This window comes from Drosophila sulfurigaster, chromosome 2R (genome assembly GCF_023558435.1).
Source record: "Drosophila sulfurigaster albostrigata strain 15112-1811.04 chromosome 2R, ASM2355843v2, whole genome shotgun sequence".
In the NCBI taxonomy this organism is placed as follows: domain Eukaryota; kingdom Metazoa; phylum Arthropoda; class Insecta; order Diptera; family Drosophilidae; genus Drosophila; species Drosophila sulfurigaster.
This window is the reverse complement of record NC_084882.1, coordinates 17,574,148-17,597,353: the sequence shown is the minus strand read 5'-3', so window position 1 is coordinate 17,597,353 and position 23,206 is coordinate 17,574,148. Positions and strand designations below refer to the sequence as shown.

Here is a 23,206-nt window from a genome sequence, read left to right as displayed (position 1 = left end):
TACCAGCTGGTAGCGGCAGAGCGGCGAGCAATATGCATTCAGAGCGCAGCTACAAATATAATATAAACAACATGTGCACAATAAATAAAATTATATTTTTTTAATTCTGTTTAGTGCTTGATAACCACGGAAATATGAAGCAAAGGGCAGTGCATTTGTCTGGCAGCATTTGCGGCGATAGATTGTGGCGGCAGGCTGATAGTTCGATACACTCTTTAATCGTGCTGATGAAAAAAATCAACCTAACACAGTAAAATCAATTAAAATTATAGGGCTGAGCTGGTGATTTAGCAAAAGCAAAACATTTGTTTAACCAACTATTAAGCCAGACAGCTCTTGTGCAACGAAAGGTAAACAGCATTGCTAGGTTTTTTGATTTGTTGCAATATTTACAAGAAAGTGCGAAGCGGGCACGAGCCCAGACTGTGTGTGTATTTGTGTTTGTACGTGTTCCAATAAAATTCGTGACGGTGTGTGTTTAGTGTACACAGACGATTAACTAACTAACACACGCACACTTTTCTATTGCAGTGTGCAGCGTAGTGTGTGTCGCCCTCACCACGTAGTGCGTAACAAACAAAGTTAATTAGCAGCAGCAGCAGGAAACGGCAAAAGCGACAACGACGACGGCGGAGACAGAGGCAAGCATGGACGGGAACAAAGACGAGGCACAGCGTTGCATCGATCTCGCAGTGCAGGCGCTGGCAGAACGCAAAATTGACAAGGCCGAAAAGTTTTTGCTCAAAGCCGAGCGACTTTATCCCACGGACAATGCAAAAAAGTGAGTACATCGAGTTTTACTCTTAATTAATTATTAATTAACTCGGCTTTGTAGGGCTGTTGGCACAGGTGAAGAGCACCTCGAGCAACAATGGCACCAATGGCGGCGCCAAGGAGCGTCCCGCTGCAGCAGCTGATGAAAAGGATACTGGACCGCGTAAGCGCGTCAATTCCGACTCACGCAATCACGCACCCGACTACACCAACGATCAGCTGGAGGCAGTGCGTAAAGTTAAAAAGTATGTCAAACAAAAATCCCTTTATAAATGACAACTAATCAACTAAGTTAATATACTCAACGCAGGTGTAAGGACTATTATGAGGTGCTGGGCGTTAGCAAATCAGCCACTGATTCGGAGATTAAAAAGGCGTATAAGAAGCTGGCATTACAATTGCATCCCGACAAGAATAAGGCACCCGGCTCAGTGGAGGCCTTCAAGGCACTGGGCAATGCGGCTGGTGTTTTGACCGATGCGGAAAAGCGCAAGAACTACGATCTGTATGGCATCAATGATTCGCATAGCGGGCATGGCAATGGCGGTGGACACCATGGACATGGACAGCATTACAATGATTATGGTTATTCCCGCGGCTTCCAGGCCGACATCAGTGCTGAGGAGCTGTTCAATATGTTCTTCAATGGCGGTTTTCCGCAGCAAAATGTTTACATGCGTCAGCAACGACGTCGGCATCAGGCTCGCGAGGACAGAGATGTAATTAGATGAACGACGATTCTAATATGAACATGTCATTTAATAAGCTACTATTTTGCAGTCTAATAACTCTTCTGCCTTAATCAATCTGTTGCCCATTTTGTTGCTCATTGGACTGTCCATGATGTCGTCGTTCTTCATATCGGATCCCATGTACAGCTTATCGCCATCACAGTGAGTTTAAACATTAAAGCATTCACTTATTTAACTCTACTAATTGCAATACTCTTACTCTACAGCAAATACTCGGTTAAACGCGAGACAAACGGTCTGAAGATTCCTTATTATGTCAAAGATAATTTCTATTCTGAGTATCAGGGTTCGGTGGCGAGACTTGAGGAATCGGTTGAAGAAGATTTTGTCAATCATTTGAAGCACTCTTGCAGTCGGGAACGCAACTATCGTAAGCTCGTGAAACTGCATTTAACTCTTTCTTTATTTAAATTGTACTTGATTTTTGCAGGTGATTCAATGCTGGCCAAGGCACGAACCTTTGGAGATCGAGATCTGTATCGCAAGGCGCAGAACATTAATACGCCGTCGTGCGAGAATTTGCAAAAGTATTTAATCACATGATTTCCATATGCAACAAATTCAAAGCAATGAAATTGAAACGTGATTTAAACGCTTTTTCGTTTTCTCCTCTGTTGTTTTTCTTTGGTTGTAGTTTCCACTGTTTGTGTCTAGTTTGTTATAAAAAAACAATGATTTTATTTAAATCGAAATTGATTGTTATAGTTTATATATGTATATGTAATGATATCCTTCATGTATTTCCTCTACATACATATTTCATCAACAAATCAAATCGAAAACCATATGCAAAAATTCTTTGCGATTAGTCAAAATGGGGACAAGCTAATTAATAAACTATATAAATATAAATTATAGACTACTGCATTGTGTTCTGCATCTCATTAAGATTCCCTTTCCCAAATATTAAAGACAAATGTTATGTTAAAAATTGATTTTGTTTGTTTTTTTTTGTTGTTTTTTACTAGTTATAAATGTACAAATAAAGCAGTGTTATGCTAAGTAAAAGAAACGACGACGACAACTTGGGCGAGAGCAGTTGCATCATTAATTGCTAATGATGGCTTCCAAGGCGGCCACAACATCGCCGCTCTGCTCCCGCAGCACCTTCTCAGCCAACGTTTTGCTAACCAGCAGCTCGTTCATCTAAGAGAGGGAATAGTTTCATTATGTATGTCAACCCATTACGGGCTCATTACTTACGATCAGTTCAATGTCCTCCTTCTTCACCTGCACCCTTTTGCAGCTCCTTCTCCCTGGCCACCCTCAGACTGTTCTCCTTGTCACGCTGATTGCCAAATTGTTCCACAGCCTGCAAAATCCAAAGTCTTAGATACTTGTCAAATTAATAAAATCGCATTTTGTGCTTACACTTGAAATATTCGCCGCTGAAATCTCCTTCTCCTCGGCGTAATCCGTCACACGTTCCAAATCAGCGGCGCCGCCATCGTGACGCGTTTGCTTCTTTTGCTTTTTGTCCTGCTCTTGGGAATCGTCTTCGGCCTCGCCTTCAGCTTCACCGTTGACCTCGACCTCGGGCTCTGTTTCCGCCATGCTGCAAACTGTTTTTATGTCAATTTAGTAGGATATTTAATTTTGCTTTTGAGAGCCTCGTGCGAGTGTATTTTTTTTTTACTTTTAACACTGATGCTAGGTGACCGAATATGAAATTTTACAATATACTGTTTTGGGACGTTAAATATACCAGCTTATACTAGTTTCATAATTTTCCCATTGGATTACGTTTTTTGATAGAAAATACGGGTAGGAATAAGTATAGTTTGTTTTTCTGGATAAAGTTTAAATTTAAATGCTTTTTCTGTGCATATTATTGTTATTTTATAAATAAACCATACTGCACTTTGATCGACCGCCACAAGCTGTTGTTAACAGCAATAACCTGTACGTTAACAGCGTGACTTGGCAGTTAACAGCTCAGGCACTGTTAGTCTTAACATGGGTTGTTGTCTTGGCTTAGCAGTCACTTAACATTTCCCTGCAGCCAAGGATTTTTCCGTTACTATTTGACAAATATTTGAAAATTAATTATCTGAAATAAATAAATAAATAATAAAAATTTAGGAAAACTGTTTTTAGTTTATAATGTTAAGATTTTAATAATACCTCTTCGGATAGCGTAAAAAAATCTAACATAGTTTAAAATATTTAAGAAAATTTTCCTGGCTTCAAAAGTAGTAGAATTATTTGATTTATTATAGGAAGTTTAATTTTATTTTTTATTTGACAGCATATAGCTGCAGTGTATTTGTATAAAATGTAATGTTTAATATAATAAAATTTATAAATTTGTTCGTTTTAATATTAAATTTCTTTTAATAAATAGGTTTTTCGTTATAATTCAACAGCTGCATAGTTCATTTAGACTTTTGTCAGCTGCTGTTTAATGGATGCCACAATTTCTTGTTATCTATTTAAATTTGTCTCACATAAAATAGTGCACTGGGACCGCAAAACTAATTAAAAATGTCTCGAGCATAAAGCTGTCAACTGTTTCAATGCGATATACATACATATAGAAATGTATGTATGTATTTTATATATATTTCATTTACTTTTTTGTATGCCGCAAACTCTTGCGAATTTTGTTGTGGTTTAAAATGTTAATTATAAGTTTGATGCCAGACATAATGAGATTCTCAACTAGCACACATGGAAGTCCAGAAAGGAGAGGGAGTGTTGAGAAGAGAAGTGAGAGAGAGAGAGAGGGAGAGTCTCTCACAGTGTGCCAACGTCCTGAGTCTTTGAGTTCGCTGCGGGCGGTGCAGCCATGTCCTGGTCCTGTTGACATAATCGTTAGCCATCATGATTAATTTAATTGTCAGTTTGACGCAAGTGTTCGCTCGCTTGCCCTTTCTCTCTCTCTCTCTCTCTCTCTCTCTCTCTCTAGCTTACTCCCTCTCCATCTCGCTTTTTCTCTCTTTGCCCACACTTAATGCAAAATCAAGATTAATTAACATCTCGACCATGGGCGGTCAACATCATTTGTTAGTGGAGCCCAAAGGCAAAAGTAGCCTGAAAGAGAGAGAGAGGTAGATAGAGAGTGAAAGAGATGGCGAAACGGGGGTGACAAACATATGTGCAGTTTTAATATCATTTTATTGGATTTGCTTGGCTTGTGTGCAACACTTTAAGTCCAGCGACAAATTGGAGCAAATCACATTTCACATGCACAGCGCGTTTCACAGCCAAAAAATTTGTTTATCGCCTTGCCAACTCATCTGTGTGTGTGTTGAGTGTGTGTGTGTGTGTGTGTGTGACGCAACAGGCCGCACATTTGAAATGGTTGCAACGTCGTCGCAGGTCGTGCCACAAGTCGCAAGCTGCCAATTGCCAATTGCAAATTAAATTATGCTGCTAATTAACACTGACACTCACACACTCACACACACTCACACACACACACACACACACACTTGCACACATAAATTATGCTCGCAATTTTGGGGCTCATTGTGGTTTTTGGCCGCACAAATTGCGCATTCGCCACGTTGGCCCGCCATCGCTGCAAAACTCTCCGCATTGTCTTCAGCCAACTTCACATTTCTCATTTTCCATTTTCTCCATTTCCCCCATTTTCCATTTCCCCCATTTTGCATGTGCCACTGAGCGTTCGCGTTCACACAGTAAATATTTTTTTTGGGGCACATTGCAAGGGATACTTTTGGATACGAGGGGGAAGGGGAAAGGAAAGGGGAAGGGGGGAGTGAAGTTGCCTCTTCAACACTGGATACAAGGAAAGGAAGGAGTCGCAACTTGGCCGCACGTTGTAATTGAGCTGCATTGTTTTTGGCTTGATTTTCGTTGTTTGTTGGTTTTATTCTGCGGCGGGGCGGAAGTTGAGGAAATCGCTTTAAGTGCTGCAAGCGAATCGCATAGGAATTGATTTAAAATACACCACTCAATCGATTACAAATTGATTTAGAAAATTGACCCAGTGTCGAACCCCATGGAAAAGTTTACGAAATGTTTGGACAGCATTTAAAATATTTGTATTACATTATTTATCCTATTTGATGGTAAAGAATAAACTAAATTAAATAATTAACACTGAATAAAATTCGGAAATTATAGAAACTAAATCAGCTTGAAGGATTAAGATGATTGTTGATCTCGAGATAAGAATAAACCTTCAATTTTGACATTATATAATCTTCATTCAAGATTTCATTCTTGATTTTAGCACAAGTTTTTCTTTCTATGTATAAATACTAAAATAATTAATATAAAAAAAGTCCAATCAGCTTATTGCAGTTTTTTGGTTTTAGAATTCAAATTATTTTTTATCATTAAAATTTTAGGGTTTTTTCAAAATTTATAAAATAAATTGGAAAACTATGTTATTAAAACAAATTAATTAATAATATTTTAAAAGATTTTTAAATATTTCATATTTCAATATTTAAAAAAGATTTAATTTGTTTTAATCAAATAATTTTCCAATTTCTTTTTTAAATATTTCATATTTCTATATTAATTATTAATATTTTATTATTATTCCAATTTCTTTCATAAATATTGAAATATGAAATTGGCAGGGAAATATTTTATCAATAATTAATATGCTGTTGTTTTTTTTATTACTAATTTGTATTTTGAATTGACTTTAAGAAACTGTAACTTTTCTGTGTGTACAAAATAAAAGAAATAAATATTTATAATGATTTTATTTATAATTTAACTAATACAGGCAGCAGTTTTTTTATTCCTCTAATTTGCAATTCTACTAATATCTATTTTAAAAATATAAAGTTTATTTATTATTTATTTTTGTATTCTTTTTTTCATTCAATTATGATGATATTACAAATCATTAAAAATCTATATTTTTTAATTCATCATTTAAATAATATACTTAGTACTACATAATATAGGATGCTAGAAATTTATTTGTATTTATTTAGCCTAAAATTTAATCCTAGGCTACAAACAATAATTAACTAACAAACTTTGTTGGATGTTTTTTTTTTTTGCTAAATATTTATTTGAAGTAAATATTAAATTGCACTTAAGTGTAGACTGATTAATTAGTATATATCCATCAACTTTGGAATATACTTTAAAGTAAAATCCAAATTTTAAATAGAATATTGGTTAGCTGTATTTTGCCGAAAATTAAAATATCCAATTATAGAAAAGTTAAATTAAAAGACATATTTTCAACTAAATCATTGCAGTTTATTTTATATATTTTATATATTAGAATATATAGTTTTGTAGTATTTTTGTGGTATATTGATTAGGTATATTTTAAGAATATACCTCACTGTTTCGCTCTTTCTCACACATGACTGTAGATTTCTTACTTGTTAAATATGAAATTTACGATACATATAATAAAAATTGAAACTTTTATTAAATTTAATTTTTTCTTTTACTAGCTCGGTTTTAATAATTATTTGAATGTCACGCTGCTTTCAATTAGTTGTTTGACCTTTTTGCAGCATATTTAAACTCTATCAAGGATTCTGTTGCATTCGAATTTTGAATTTGTGCGAAAAATCTGAAATCTCAGTTCGGAATTTGCAGCTTTGATTTGACGATTGTGTGAACAGATGTGTGTGTGTGTGTGTGTGTGAGTGTGTCTGGAATCGATTTATGCAGTCAGCCTTGTTGCATTGTCCTGCGACATGCCAATGTCATTTGCTGCAGCACGTTGCACGTTGCACGTTGCAGTTGCACAGTCAATAAATAAATTTGCATAGCAAATAAATTAAGAAAATGCAATTTTCAAGAACTGAAGCCGAGGCCACAAAGCGCAAATTAAATTGGAAATGCGATGCGATGGCGATGCGAAGCGATGCGAGGACATTCAGTCACCCTTGAGAGGCGAAGAGAGAGAGAGAGAGAGAGAGAGAGAGAGAGGAAGAGAGTCCTTGCCATGCATAATTTGATAGCAACTCAATTACGGCTAATAACACTCGAGCAGCGGCTCAAAAAGCGCCACTTGCTTCTGCTTCAATGCGACAAATTTGCTAAAAAGCCAAGAGAAAAGAGAAAAGAGGGTTACGATGATGTCCTGCTGCTGTAGCTGCTCCTTTTTTTGATACTGGCAAACTTTGGTTTATTCGCAAATTGTCCAAGAAGAAATAATTGAGCCATTGAAGGCGCTCGAGTGGTCAGCAAAAGTTCGCTCCATCTCTTTCTCATTCTGTTTCCTTTTCTTTCTGTTTCTCTGTCGTAACAGATACTGGAAAACTTGCTCCTTTCGGCAAGGATGTGTGTAAGGAAGGATGGAAGGATATTGTGTGGCGACCTATTGACGACCTTTATCCACGCTTGTACATAAACCATAATCGCAATTGGCAAGTGGTCGCCGCCACTCGAGCATTGTCATGGTTGGCAGGAGCCGGCAGGACACGACAGGACATTTGCCAGTGGCCACTGTGAAACGCATTGAACGGAAGCGCTGCTCATTCATTTAAAACTTGTCTGCAACTTGCCAAGTTCCCAATGCTTCTCTTTCCCTTTCTCTCTCTCTCTTCATCTCTTTCCTAATCCTGCCAAGGTGCAAACACACACTTCAACGTGTGTGTGTGTGTGTGTGCTGAACTCGTAAAGTCCTTGCTTCCGTTCCCCACTCGTACTTTGGCATTTTGCAACTTTTGCGTTTAACAATTTCGCTTCCTTCCGCTGGCTAAACGGCGCCAGGTTGTCGTGGAAATTTGTTTTAATCGTCATCTTTGCTTTCCCTGCTTTCCCCCACTCTCCCCACTCTCCTTCAACTTTTCCGCAAGGTTCGTTGACGTTCCTCTTTTCTTTTTTTCCTCCGTTTGTTGGGCAACTCCTTCGCTTGGCTTATCGATGGCCTGTTCAATATTTTATTAGTGTCCTTTTTCGGCTCAGGACGCGGGGCGCCACAATTTGTATACCTTTGCTGAATTTTCACCACCGTTCCGTTTAAGTTTTCCCCTCTCTCCCCATCCCCATCTCCATCTCCATTTGCAACTTTGATTTCTTACTTGGGCGCGCAATAAATTTTTATATGCTTGCCTCGCGAGTCCTGTCTTAATGTCGGCCATTTAGCAAGAAAAACTTACCTAAATGAAATGCCAGCATTGTCTCATTGCTCACATTAGGACGAATGTTTGAAGTGCTTCTTTCCCTCCCTCCCCCTCTCTCCGCAGAGACAATCGAAGGGGGCGCCCATCAACCCTGAAAGCAATTCATGGCATTCAAATGAACACAAGTAACATATCTTATGTCCTTATCTTATATCCTGTAAGTGGCTTAGGCGAGTAATGTGCATAGTAAGTTAACTATGAGCGAAAATCGTTGTCTTAAGTTCATTTTATATTGAATTTTATATTGAATTTTATTATTGAAAAACTTGACATCATGTCAATAAGGTTAAAGAAAATTTATTTAAATATAAATATAAAATTTTATATAATATCGTTCATAGAAAATAATAGACACAATCGACTATTTTCTGCTTTATTGGCTTAAGCGAATTATATATTTTGAAATTAAAGAAGATAAATTTCGAAATCGATAAGATAAAATTTAAATATTTATGAGCAAAAATCCATCATAAAAAATCAGTTTTAAAATTCCATTTGCGCATAATATTTATTTAATGACAAGAATAGTTTAATTTCCTCTAAAAATATGTGTAATTTAAATACATATATTAAGTTAAAGTATAACTTGTAAATACCTTAATAATTACAGTATTTATAGGTCCCGAAAATTTGGTTGCGATCGGATAAAAATTGTAGAAGTTATTTAAGAAATAACTTAATATTAGATGCTTTTGCTGACAATCTGGTATATTATGTATGTATCGGTATATTTTGCACAGTATATGCTATCGATATACCGCATAGGGTCTTCCGTTTTTGTTGTTGTTATTTTTCAGTATACTAATTTGGTATATTTTGAAAATAATACCGTAATATTTTGCTTCTATTAAGAATGAGTAGCGGGTATCTCACAGTCGAGCACACCCGACTGTACCTTTCTAACTTGTTTTTTACTAATTAAAATCAAAAAATCAATTGTAAATTAATAATTAATAACTGGACTTAAAATGACATAACATAAGTTGTTCAAATAGATTTTTCTAAAGATAATAAATAAAATTTTATTAGATGTAAAAAATATTGAATGAATGATATCTGATAAAATAAAAGTTATCCCAAAAAAATTTGCTATTTAATAAAATTTTTTTAATTACATTTTGGATATTTACAAATTATATAAATGGTTTGAATTTTGTTAAGCTAATTGTAAAAATTGTAAAAGAAAGTTTTAATTTAGTAGAAAGTTCAACATTTTTATATATCATAGATTAAATATACCGATTAAAATATTATGAATATCTTTAAAATATTCTCTTTTGACATTGTCTTTAAAAATTAAGCATAATTAAAATCATAATCAAATTATTTGAAAATAAATGTATATCAAGGAATAATTAATTAATAATATACCATAGAGTGAAAAATATACAAGGTTGACAGCCAAAGCAACTCAAACCCATAGTAAATAAGCGTTAAATCGTAGATAATATTTATAGTGAAGGTTACAGGGTATTCACAACTTCGAGTTGCGTGTTGCAAGAAAAGATTTCTTACAAACTGAAGATAGCATTTATGGCACCTCCTTTATACCTGCCACAAACAACCACAACAATAGCAACAACAACAACAACGACAACAACAATGGGCAACACAATATGTTATGCAACTGGGGAAAAACTTTTGCAGAATGCTTTCGGAGTGCACTTGAAAATCGTGTTGCGCACTTTAAATGCTCTCTTATCAATTGAGCTGTTGCACTTTGGCCAACTGTTTGCTTATGTCACAGGAATAAAAAGAGAGAGGGAGAAGGCGACAAAGGGAGTGGGAAATGTGGCAATATTTTCGTATATTTTATAGTGTGCAACAATAAAACTGTCTCGAGATGCGGCATTCAACCCCTTTTGTGGCAGTTAGTCAGAGTCAGAGTCAGAGTCGGAGTCGTACATTTAAGTTTAAACGTTATTATTGTCGCCTGACAGTCTCCACAATTTGTCGTAATGTGTAATATTTCTTCTTTATAACCGAACTACGCATCCGCCCCCTCCCCCCAAAGATTCAACGATTCGCCATGGAAGGTGGCACGAATGATAATCCAAAACAGCAACAAGAGCGAACAAAATAAAGTTTTGCATACTTTGGAGCGTCTTTTGCGGATATCCTTTCGCATAGATCATGGCAAAGTCCTTAGTCAAATCAATTTGATACGTTTCGAAAATTTTGCAGTTTTTCGCTTAACTGCAACTAATTAAAAAGGTTGCTAAGCTAGTTGAAGTGAAAAAGAAGAAAGAGAACGATAGAGAGAGAGAGAGAGAACGATAGACGACAGGTGCTGCGTCCAAGAAGTCGATAGGGAAAAAAAACCATCTAATGACTATACATCATTTGAACAATCAATCAATTTAAGCATATTTAATCCAAGCGAATCATGTTACATGCGCCAAGCACAGAGGTAAACAGGGGCGGGGGCAGAAGGGGGGAGCAGAGTTCAGGGCTGCTCGCTTGACTTGAACCAACTGGAAATCTTGTGATATTAATCAGTCTATTAGACACGATTTGTTCCATCAGCTGGCGAAGCTAGCGCAGCACGATTATTCAATCAGAGCTCAGTTGGTTGCCCAGACTTCCCACCTTTGACTCTGACTCCGACTTCGATTCCGCTTCAGACTCAGACTGAGACGCAGACTCAATCTCCACTCGCTTGGACAGCTTAGAGACTCGCAACCAGTGCTGCCAGTTTAGCAATTTATTTGCTAGATCTAGCAACTTTTCCAAAAATATGCAGCTTTTTTTTTTTGAAAATGCTATTAGCTACAAATCTAACAACTTTTTATTTTTCTTTTTATCAATTTTAGCTATTTTAGCAATTTTTGGTTTATATTTTACTTAAAGCTTTTTTATTTTGTATTCCTTTTTTGCCATTCACTTCAAAAATTGCGATTAATAGTTCACAATGAAATCGCTACTTGTATGATATTTAACTTAATGCTTCGATTATATGAGCTACTTGAATTCACTGACTTGAAAAGTTAACTGTATTTCAAAAGTTCACTGTGTCAAGTGTTTATTATTATTTTTTGAAATTATAAAGATGACAAAAAGTATATAAACAACATTTATAAGGTTTGGAATTTAAATATTTTTAATAGAAATAAAATAAATTAAATATTAACTTTATATATGTATGTAAACATAAGCATGAAAAATGTTGCCATAAATACATATGTACTTCTTTATGAGTACTTACTAAAATAAAAAGTACAAGGATATTTTTGTAATATGTGTTAAAAAAGAAGATATGAAATGCTGTTTATTTAAATTTTTTTTTTCTAATTTAAATATTTTATTTCTAATCTATGAAAACTATTATTAAATTGTTGGCATTTTTTTGTAATTTTTTAGCAATTTTTAGCCACTTTTTTTTCTCAAATCTAGCAGATTTTACTCCCGAAATTCTGGCAGCACTACTCGCAACATTCCCTGACTCCCTTCCCCATCCCATCGACTGCTTTGTGTGGGAGCATGTAAGTCTGGCATGTGGCAAATGCTGCGGGGTTAATTCGCGCATACAATACTGTTACATATGGTACATGAATATACCATATATATACTCGTATGTTTGTACTTTTCAGGGCTAGCATTGTTGTATGTTATATGTTGTATGTTGTATGCTTCGCAGCAGGTTAGTGTGTGACCTTGTTAGGCATCGAGTTCGAGTTCGAGTTCGAGTTCGAGCATAGCCTAAAATCATTTCATATTTTTTTTTTTTTTTGCACAGACAAAATATCATGTTAAAGCTTTAAAGCGAATCGCTGCAAATTGAACAAGTTACGAACAAAAGATCGCTTAATCATTAATTATCATAATAAAGATTATGCAAATTGATTAAGCTGTGAACAGCAAATTTTTTTATGCAAAGAATTTAACATATGAAAGTGTATAATAAATATTAATACAAGATTTTACAAATGTAAAAGTAATCTATTTTCCATAATTTATAATTAATAAATATATATTTTATGAAACAAAACCAAACTTGATTCAAATAGAAATTTTTAATTTCTTAAATATTTTCCTTAAGAATGGGAAGAATTTAACTTAAGAAAATGTATGCTAAATATTATTATGCTAAACATAATAATGTTGAAAATGTAAAAGATTTGCACAGATTTTTCCACAACCTATGATTAATAAATACATATATATTTTATGAAACCAAACTTGATTAAAAAACTAATTTTTATTGTTTTAATATTTTCCTTAAGAATGCTATAAATTTAAATTAACAAAGTTTATGCCAAATATTGATACAAAAACAATTTTCAAAAAGAACTAATTTTTCCACTATTTTAAATAAATAAATATATATTTTAAGAAACCAAAACCAAACTTGATTAAAATATAAATTTTTACTTTTTTTTTAATATTTTCCTTAAGAATGCAAAGAATTTATCTTAAGAAAGGTTATGCTAAATATTGATACAAAAAATTTTGCAAAAAGAACTGGCTTTTCCACTATTTAAAAAATATATATTTTAAGAACCCAAAACCAAACATAATAAATATAGAAATTGTTCAATTCTTAAATATTTTCCATAAGAATGTTTATAAACTCCTAAATCAGTCTTTGCCACATCTTTAATAATTATTCTGTAATTTTTAACCTTTGCTTCTTATTCCTTTTTTTAAAAAGTGTTAAAAGTGCACAATAAAAATACTTATAACTAATTCATACATAATATGTTAAAATTTTAATGTGTTTCTGGCAATAATTTATACATAATATTTTTAAGAATAAAAGAAGCCAAAACTAAAATTAAAAGAAATATAAATGAGTCAATAAGAAAGTTTAACTTTAATACTTACTGTCAAATTGAAATATAGTTATGTATAGTAATATAATTCGTAAAAGATTTTTATGAAAGAGACTAAACATAAAATTAAGGAAGTTTAAATTAAAAAAAATAGGTTGCCAAACAGTTATCAGTTTTCCCAATTTTTAGAATGGATTATTAAAAGGTTTTTTATATGGTTTTTGGATTTTTCATTTGTATTCTTCATACAAATAGTGACTTAAAAAAAAAAATTTAAACCGAAAAAAAAGAAATTTGGAAATATTAGCTTAGAAGCTTAATTGCCCTAAATATGTATGATTTTTAATACTAAATTTATTTGAGTTCTTTATTTAAGAGAGTGACCTAAAATTGTTTGTCAACCTAAGAATTAATCCAGTATATTATTTATATAATATTTTCAACAAATACATTGAGGCTCGCATTTTAAAGTCCAATATTTTATAGTTTAAGCACACATTGTAATATTCAATATATATATTATTCGTATATTTATTTTGGTCTAAAATTGATAATAACTTGAGCTCATTTGTTAACTTTAAATCCTTTTTTACTGCCATTGCATTAAGTAATAATTGATTGATGTTTGAGTATTACCCTTTCACACATCAGCAATCAATTTGAAATACGACTTTTGGCATTTGGCATTCAAAATCATCATCGTCAAAGCAACACTTCAACGGCATTTTACAAACCGAAAAAATAAATAAAAAAAAAAAAGGAGTAAGAAAATATAGACATACTCACGATTTGTTGGGAAGCATTTATAGTTTTTTAGACCAAAAAATTTTGTTGATATCGTAAAGTTGGTTTTTATGAAGTCGGTCAGAATGGCCAGCGATAGAAAACGCATAAAAATTGATGGCAATGGGGAAGTCTTTAGAGGAGAGATACATACATACATACATATATTTATCTATGTATGTATGTGGTGTGTGTTTGATGACTGCGGCCTCACAGGACTTTAAAGGATTTGCAAGGCGAGGGAAGCGTCGCATAAAAATGAAAGACAAGCACAATTGAGCAGCATTTGCATATTGAAGTGACTCGACTTGAGTTCGCCTCGATGCGATTCGATTCGATTCGTGGCTGAAGGCGACACAATATCCTTCCTCGCTCGCTGACGCCAAGGATAACGCACATTGTATGACTTATAGCAGCAGTCCTTCTACTATTCCTTCTACCCTTCCATCAGTTCTCCGCCTCACAGCAGGCAGCAGGCAGCATTGCAGCCGTCAGCTCGTGTAGTTTTTCAATTTCATCATTTCTCCTTCCCTGCCCCCTCCATTCCCCTTCCTTCCTTCTGCAGGGTATTTTGCTCGTCAGCTGTTGGCGGCGGCGACGCCGTGCTGCGCACTTGCAAAGATTTATTTTTATCGCCTACAATTTCAATTCAATCCAATTCATTTTCTCCAAAAAAAAAAAAACTATTTGCCATTTTTGGTGCTCGAACATTTTCATCAACGTCAACGCTCGAAATTGAATCCCAGATTCAAAGCTTTGCCAGGTGTCATACCAAAAATGCATAATCATAAAGTGCAATAAAAAAAAAAAAAAAAAAGTAGAGATCAACTCTCGACGAGGATGGGATTCGAACCCACGCGTGCAGAGCACATTGGATTAGCAGTCCAACGCCTTAACCACTCGGCCACCTCGTCACTTTCTTCCCGAGCGTCGAACAACTCTTCTTCAATGTTGAAGCGTTGCTTAGCATTTATTTTATTTGGCATTTCTTTTCGCACAAATTATGCTAGTCTCAATAGCAGCTGATAGTGACAGAGATAGCAAGAGAGAGGGGCAGAGAGTAAGAACGAGAGAGAGAAAGAGAGTTATAACCACGCTTCTTATCTAAATATTTAACGATGGCAACACGATTTAACTGATATTTCGTATATATAAAGATAAATGCTCTTATGGTTAACCTTAATTATAGTGGCTATCAACTTTTAGCAAAACTTTTTTCTTTTCGCAAGGCAAACCTTGAAGGGTTTATACAGCTTAAGGGGAGATTGAGTAAGAGTTTATTTTGATTAAGAACTTGCTACCCTCAACGACTTAACTCAAGTTTATTATTTAATGCGAGCGCTTTAGATAAAATACAAGCAGTTTAGGGAGGGGTAAGGGGAAAATATACAGAAAGAGTAAAGAAAGTGGGTTTAAAGGAAATTTTTGAAAGATATATACAAATATCGAAAAATAGTAAAGGAAATGGAGTTTTTTGCAAGGATATATAAAAGAAACATAATATGTATGTATATTAAATATATATATAATTAATTGTTAAATATAAAATTAATATATAGGAAATGTAAGGAGGAAAGCAATAGATTTAGATAATGGAATGAATAAATTTAATAGGAATTAATTAATTTAATAAGAAAGGTAAGGGTAAAATAAATAGATTTAGATAATGGAATGAATAAATTTAATAGAAAAAAAGACTAAAATAAGACTTTAATTTATATTAAGTTAAGGGCAAACAAATAATTCGATGAGTAAAAGAGTAAGATAAGAATAAGAATAAGAGTTAGAAGAGAAAAAGAGTTCGAAAAAGAATAAGAGTTAGAAGACAGAGAGAGGGAAAGAGAGAGAGCCAGAGAAAGAGGCAATAGGGAGAGAGAGAAAAAGAACAGATGTATAGAATGGATGAGTATTTCCCATCTGCTTCAGGTATAAACCGAAATTTTCAATATTGTATTGAAGAACTCGTCTAAAAAAGAGAGAGAGAGAATACATACTAAAGGGATATCAGTAAAAAAGAATAAAAAAGATTAAAAAGAGCGAATATTTCTAATCTGCTCAGGTAAAGCTTAAAAGATCGTATTCTAAGCTAGTTCTCAGAGCAAAGAAATGATCTCTCCACTAAAAGAGCTCATTCTCTTTAAGCGTAAAAGCGGCAGAGAGATGATCAAATAGAAAAAACTAGCATATCTCATGTAAAACTCTTGCTGTTTTTAGCTTGATAACTTTAACTCTATTTCAAACGAAATAAAAAAACCTTATCACAGAGTGAGAGAATATTTTGTGAAGCACTTTCAGTTCAGAGCTCATATCACTGCATATGCTTTTATCTCTACGCTTTACGCTTTATGGCCTTACTTTTGGCAGCTGAATTCTGAGCCAGTTCCATAAATGATAAACTTGTGCAAAAAAAAAAAAAAATGAACCTTAGTCGCTTGCAATCGATTTAAATTAATTTTTATGAGCGCCACATTAAAGTTGCGCCCCAAAAAAAGCGCCATAAAAAATCCATATATGAGGAGGGAAAAGAGTGCGAATTAAGAATGAGAGAGATGAAGAGAAACTGGCAGACACTCAGACTCCAGCCAAAGTTGGGAATCATCCAGAAATTGACTTTGACGCTTTTATGAAGGGCGCGTGTAGTTTTATGATCGGTTGGAGCAAGAAGTCTTCTTTAACCCAGGCTCCGTTAACTATTGGTTTAACTGAGCATAAAATCAACAAGGCGTCGGCGTTGGTAACGGCTTAAATGGTTTTACGACTGCACGGGGCAGATCGAGGCGGCTAAGGGGGGCGTGGCTGGTACTAAATGTCGCACATAAAAGTCAAACGCATAAAAAACAAACAAAGTGCCGAAAGAGTTGTGATGAATGTCGCCATCGTTGATGCTGCTGCTCAGCAAGGATTATGAATGTATCTGAGTTTAGTTTTGTGGCATGAGGCAGGTATTATAGTTGCCACTCCTTCCCCGCTCTCTCTGTTCACTAATTGAGCATAAATCAGACGCGCACAAATTTATTGCCCTCTCAAAAGAGCAAACGCAAATTCTTTGGGCCAAAGTTTTCTCCATTCTCCACTCTCTTTTTTTTCATTTTTTTTTTTGCTAATACAAATTGCATCGACACTGAAGCGGAAATTGTTGTGAGAAAGCAGAAAAAAAACTATCTGCTGCGACAAAGTGGTCAACATGCCACGAAACTTTGTTAGCAGTTACTTTTTGGCAAAAACGAAAATTCTTCTAAAACATTTTTAAACAATTTAGCACAAGAATTAAAAATCGCAAACGCCGCGCAACATGCGAAAAAGTTGCGCCAACCCAACAAAAAAAAAATACGCGATGAAAATCGAAGAGCGCAAAACTTTTTGTACGCAAAGTTTTCAGGGCTATAAATTATCATGCAGCAGAGATGTGAAGGAGGGAAGAGAGGCGGAGGAGGAGGGGATGGCGATACCTTTGGCACGTTCGGCACTTTTTTAAGCGGATTTTCATCTCTTGCGTTTGGCTTTTCTTTTGCTTTCGCCAGCGCCGTAGACTTTTGGCGCCAACGGGTTTGACTTGTACAAATTGCTGTGTCGACATCAACACACACACTCTGACACACACACACACACACACTCCGACACACACACACACATTCGAACACACACACAGAGACGCACCCGCACGCACAGTTTGCTGGCAACTTGACGTTATCCTCACTTCGTCCTTTCACATCCTTTCGTTGTAGTTGTACCTTTTTTGGCCTGGCCTTTTAGCACTAATGGATTATCTAAGCCTTTTAGTGGCTATTGGTTGCCTTGGCTATATGGCCTGCCGACATCAGCATCAGTTAGCGGACGGTTTAGATTACATCTTTTTCCATCGTCCATCGTCCACAGCGACCGAAAAGTGCTTTTGGCATCAAAGAATGTTTGAAACCACACACACAAAAAAAAAATGCAAATTAAATTCCGCAGTTTCTTCATTTTTTTCGTATGCAAAAAGGACGCAGATTTTAATCGATTTATGCGGCACAAACAAGTGGGAATTTTCCAAAGAAAAGCTGTCGATCAAGCCAAAGCTTAAGAAACAGTTTTTCATTCTTTCATTAATTTTACCAATCATTCATTTTTAGGGAATAACTAGAATGTTAGATTAATTAATTCTATGCTTGAAATTTTTATTTAAGATAGTTAACAAAATGAAAATACAAATTATTTTCATATTATATCATCTATCATCTATCTATCTATTATATTATTATAATCAGAAAAAAAAAAATATGAGTGTCGGCATAAAATCTAAAGAGGTTAATATTCTTTCTATTCTTTCTATAAGCCAAAAAGATTTTAGAAATATCGTTTGATGCATTTTAATTGATCAGTTAAATATACTTGATATCTGGAACATTGTTAAACCGCAATCTTAAGTAAATTCAATTAAAACAAATTATAAAATATTTTATTTTTGTATTTTCATATCATACATTAAATTGAAACTTATCCATAATCAGGAAATACAACTAAAGCATTTTGGATATCTTCAATAAATATACATACAAATACATATAGAGTTTTAATGATGCCTGAAAATTTGGTTGCGATCTGATAAAAATTGTCGAAGTTATTTAAGAAGAACTTTGTATGTTGAAAAAATGTCTACTGCAAGAGAATCTTAGTTGCTTTGGCTAACAATCTAGTATATTTTGCAGACTATGGTATATTTTAAATGTAGTACTGCATCAATATATCAAATATATATTTTTAGTATTTTATGGTATATTAATTTAGTATATTTTAAAATTAATACCACACTGTTTAAATGTTATTCAAAATTTGTAGCAGGTATGTCATAGTCGAGCACGCTTTACTGTAGCTTTCTTAGTTGTTTTATATTTTATTTTCATGCAAAATTTTCAAAAAATTTGAAGTAAAGAAATAATTATATTATTTGATTTATATTTTTAAACATATTACTTATGTTTGGATAGGTAACATATGTATGTAGGTATATATGTATGTAAGTATAAGATATAGTAATATATCCAATCCTTAATAGGTGTAACATATTTTCTATGAAATTCAATCAATTGAAATGACATCAAAGTAAATTTAACATATATCATATTATTAATAAGATTAAAATGTTTAATAAATGCACTTCAAATTAAATTTAACATTGGTGATATTTTTATCAACATTAAAAAGTTGAATAAATTCTTTTACTTGTTAACAAAATATATATTCTGCAAATTAATAGTAGTGCTTAAAATAAATTCAATCTTAATGATTGAAAACTAAAATAAAAATTTTACATTCAAAGTTCGTACCCTTCGTTTTTCAGCTCTGATGATTTGCTGTCGATGGGAATTGTTTCCGAGTGCTGAACAGCTGAGACATGCAACTGAGATAATGACGTTGTTACCTATAGAAGAGTACTGAGTACTTACGCTGGGATGCTATCTGCGTCAGACTGGGGAATGCATTCCTTTCTCAAGGAGGGGAAGAGGGAGGAGCAATGAAATGGTGCGAGTATCAGTGAAATGCCAGACACAAACCGGCACAAATGTCAACGGAGCATATACACCGATATGCCACAAGCTATATATACAGCTAGATGAGAGAGTAAGAGATGGGAAGAGAGAGTGGGTGAGTGGGAGAGAGTGAGAGAGGAAAGTGGAGTCAATCCACTCGTATCTATAATTACAACAAAGAAGCTGCTGAGAACGTATGACGAGGCACAATTACAATTACAATTACAGCTGGCCGCAAATTGAGAACTGCATAAGCCCCAAACACACAACTAGACACAGCTCTATATATATATATATGTATGTCTATATAGTATTTCCCATTGCCGGGAGCGTAATCAGCAAGGCCGAGAAATGTGCGAGTCGAAAGCTGTTTGCCCCAAAAACTCCACCCGCCGCGCCTCCCCCAATTCACTCATTCCGCCCACTTTTGTTTGTTTTCTTCATCGTCTCTTCTCTTCTCTTTCTATCACTCAACTTAACTATATATATTCTTGATAATCAAACGCACTCACACTTGCAACGCGCAAATATTATTGAGATAATGCAAAAGTCGAGCAGGCGACACGACAAAAATTTTCCAATAGCTGCAGCAGCGACTGCAGCAGAAGCAGCGACTGCGACGGCGACTGCGGCAGAAGCAGAGCAGCAGCAGTTGCATTGCGACAGGTTCAATGTAACCATGAAAAGCGCAGCAGCCACGTGCATATTGATGACAGGGGCGTGGCAGCAAAAGAGGCTGTTGATGATGTTGACAATAAAAATAATTAGAAAATTCAATTATTAACAATCTGATTGAATATGAAGAACATGGGACTCGGGTGATCTGTTATAATCCCTAGCTATATTTTATAATATAGAAAATCAACTTAATGCAAACATAACAAATGCTGTCGAAAAAATAATTGTTGTATTTAAAACAAAATAATGAAATAATATTAAATACTGCCGGCACAAAAAAATATTGTAGCGCTTTATTATATACTTTCATTTTTTAAGCTAAATAATAACTCCTTAAGCTTTTAAGACTATTCATTTAGCGTTAAATGACAAAAAAATATGTATTTTTGAATCTATTACAATAATTTTAGCGTAAGCTTGGAATATTTTAAAATGTGATGACAAGGATTAATAATCATTTTTCACTCTTTTTAATGAATATAAAAATTTTTAGATATTACAAAATAAATAGACAAATAATAAAGTCAATATTAGACTAATTTATTTAGAATTTAGCTTAACATAAGTTTGATAAAATAAATATAAGAATTGTGAAAACGTTTTTAATAAACAAATCCATTTTTATAACTTTAAATATAGTTAAGAGCTATTTGTTTTGTTTGCAATCATTTTATACATACTAACCTCATTTTTGTGGTTTTCATAAAGCTCAGGATATTAAAGCTTGCCAAGTACTCTCTTTAAAATCATCTGTAAATATGATTTCGTATATATTATTTAATATCATATATCATATATAACTATTACATTTTTAAACATATACCCTTAATATTTTGTGTTCTCAGTATTTTAACTTTAAATTCAACAATGCACCTATTACTATGAGCACATGTGTATGTGCTTTAAAAATAAAATCGGAATATGTTCTAACATATTTAAATATGCCGTTTGTGTGCAACTTTGTTTGCTTGTCTGCTCCAATTCCAATTCCTTACACTTTGCCAATAATGACGTCGATTTCCTTGGCTGCCGCTTGTCAGTTGCGCAAATGACGATTATGGTTTTGATTAGAGGGGAGCACTAATACTATTTGTAAGTAAGTATGTCGAACAAGTCCAACAAGATGCTCCAGTTGCATTAACCTAATTGATAACGCAAGAAAATTGGGGTAAAAGCTGCATTCATATTTACATTTATGCACAATATGTAATACAAATGAAGCATAAAGGGTCGTCACACATAATAATCTGATGTGAAACTATTAATAGGAAAAATGACTCATCAGCCTCCCTTAACAATTGTTTCCCCTCCCACTCTCTCTCTCTCTCTCGACTTTTCTAAGGAGTAGAACTAATTGTTTAATTAACAGGTTTTATAATGACTTAAGTAGGTCAGGGAAACAACTCCGTCCATTCAGCATATCAACATAATGGGCGTTGCTCAATTTACTAATGGGTATCCCCGGGACCAAGTGATGTTAAGGGAGGGGCTGCACTTGTTGATATGGCAGCGACTTGGAGATGATGATGTGCTAATTTGAATGATGATTACGTGCTATACGTGTTGATATGCTGCCCATATACATACCTAGGGGGAAGTTTGCGGGCAACGGAGAGGGGTGGGAAAGCTTTGAGGGGTAAATCAAGCTGCAAACATTAACAGCCTCTTTACCTGCCTGCTGTCAGTGCGTGTGCGTCTCTGTGTGTGTGTGTGTGTGAGTAGGCCCAAGGACACGCCATTAGCCTGCCTAACAACCCCTAGGAATGCCGTCGGCAAACAAAAAAGGAAGAAACGAAAGAATAGCCAAAGAAATCCAAGCAAAACGAAACGCCGTCGGAGTCAAAGTCGCAGCTCCGGTGGCCTAAGAAAAGCCTCTTCGGCGTCGTCGTCGTCCAACCAGCAGGCAGGCGGCAATTAAACGCCACTAACGTCGACGGCGCCAGCAACCTATTGCAGCAAAGGACGAGCTGCGCAGACGCTAAGCGAACACGCAAGGGCCACACCCACTAAACGGGCCCGGAGGCGATATTAACCAACAGTTAACAGCAGCCGACAAACGCCGACCGCAGCTTCCCCTCTCCTTCCCCTCACCCCACACAGCACTCGTCGAAAAGTGTGTCAAGAAAACGGCGCCTCATGCCCAGGGTTGCGTATACGTGTTACGATTACCTGTCATAGCCAAGCAAGTCCTCAGCCAATGCAGTGCATCTCATTCGCACTTAGACATCAGCCCATGCGTGCGAGTGAGTTGGCACCAGACGACAATGCATTTTGGGGGTTGAGTGAGTGACGAACACGAACGGGCAAGCGAGCGAGGCTGCGAAAAGAGTAAAGAACACACAACGACGAGAGAAAGTTTATGCTGTGCTGTGTGTGAGAGAGCGCCACTGGTTTGTGTGTGTGTGTGTGAGAGAGTTTGTGCGTGTGGAGAGCATGTGGGAGAGCGACTGCCAGCAGTGTGTGGAGTATAAGTCGAAATCATACAAGTGGTCTTGTGGAACATAATGAGAGAGTGCTGTTAATCAGCTTAATAGCTTGTAGTAGATTAATTTATTAGCTGGCAAAATTTAAATATAGCGCAAGCATACATTGTAACCATACTTAGATTAATACTGAACTGTACAAAAAAGTATTCAGTGCAACTTTACGTTCCACACATTGGCTGAGTATCAGTTCAATTTGATTCACAGTATGGGGAGCACAATTCTCTTCCATTTACTATGTAGAAGTATTTCTATTTTCTTGTCGTTCTTTCAGCAACGTGCGTTTTGTTGTTGTTTTTGCTGTTCAACATTTCAGAACGACGCAATAGCCGCCGCGCTTGCTGCCGCAGTCGACGCAGAAAACCACGTTTT

The 23,206-nt window shown here is 35.0% G+C and overlaps 2 protein-coding genes and 1 non-coding gene across 4 annotated transcripts; 1 reads left to right on the top strand and 2 right to left on the bottom strand.

Annotated features, from left to right (window-relative positions):
* Positions 1–189: 189 nt before the first annotated feature.
* LOC133838300 (dnaJ homolog subfamily B member 12) lies at positions 190–2,383 on the top strand. 2 transcript variants are annotated; one of them, XM_062269368.1, is made up of 7 exons: positions 190–350; positions 532–780; positions 836–1,019; positions 1,085–1,493; positions 1,555–1,667; positions 1,733–1,896; positions 1,957–2,383. In XM_062269368.1, exons 2-7 carry the CDS (start codon positions 648–650, stop codon positions 2,067–2,069), a joined length of 1,116 nt encoding a protein of 371 aa, XP_062125352.1. In that variant the 5' UTR covers positions 190–350; positions 532–647; the 3' UTR covers positions 2,070–2,383. The 2 variants fall into 2 exon arrangements, with proteins under 2 accessions (XP_062125352.1, XP_062125353.1); XM_062269369.1 differs by having other exon boundaries at positions 204–443.
* A 62-nt stretch (positions 2,384–2,445) lies between these two features.
* Positions 2,446–3,260, bottom strand: LOC133838304 (huntingtin-interacting protein K). Its single transcript, XM_062269372.1, is given in 5 exon segments — positions 2,446–2,672; positions 2,730–2,762; positions 2,764–2,838; positions 2,898–3,088; positions 3,163–3,260. Coding segments are annotated over 4 exon segments (390 nt in total). The 5' UTR covers positions 3,081–3,088; positions 3,163–3,260; the 3' UTR covers positions 2,446–2,573.
* Positions 3,261–14,995: 11,735 nt separating this feature from the next.
* On the bottom strand, positions 14,996–15,077 carry Trnas-gcu (transfer RNA serine (anticodon GCU)). Its single transcript has one exon. It is a non-coding gene; the product is annotated as a tRNA-Ser (tRNA).
* Positions 15,078–23,206: the final 8,129 nt, after the last annotated feature.

Coding starts and splice junctions, on each gene's coding strand:
- LOC133838300 (XM_062269368.1), top strand. CDS start 648: ATGGACGGGAACAAAGACGAGGCACAGCGTTGCATCGATCTCGCAGTG. Junction 1,494..1,554: donor AGGCTCGCGAGGACAGAGAT/GTAATTAGATGA, acceptor ACTATTTTGCAG/TCTAATAACTCTTCTGCCTT. Junction 1,897..1,956: donor CAGTCGGGAACGCAACTATC/GTAAGCTCGTGA, acceptor TGATTTTTGCAG/GTGATTCAATGCTGGCCAAG.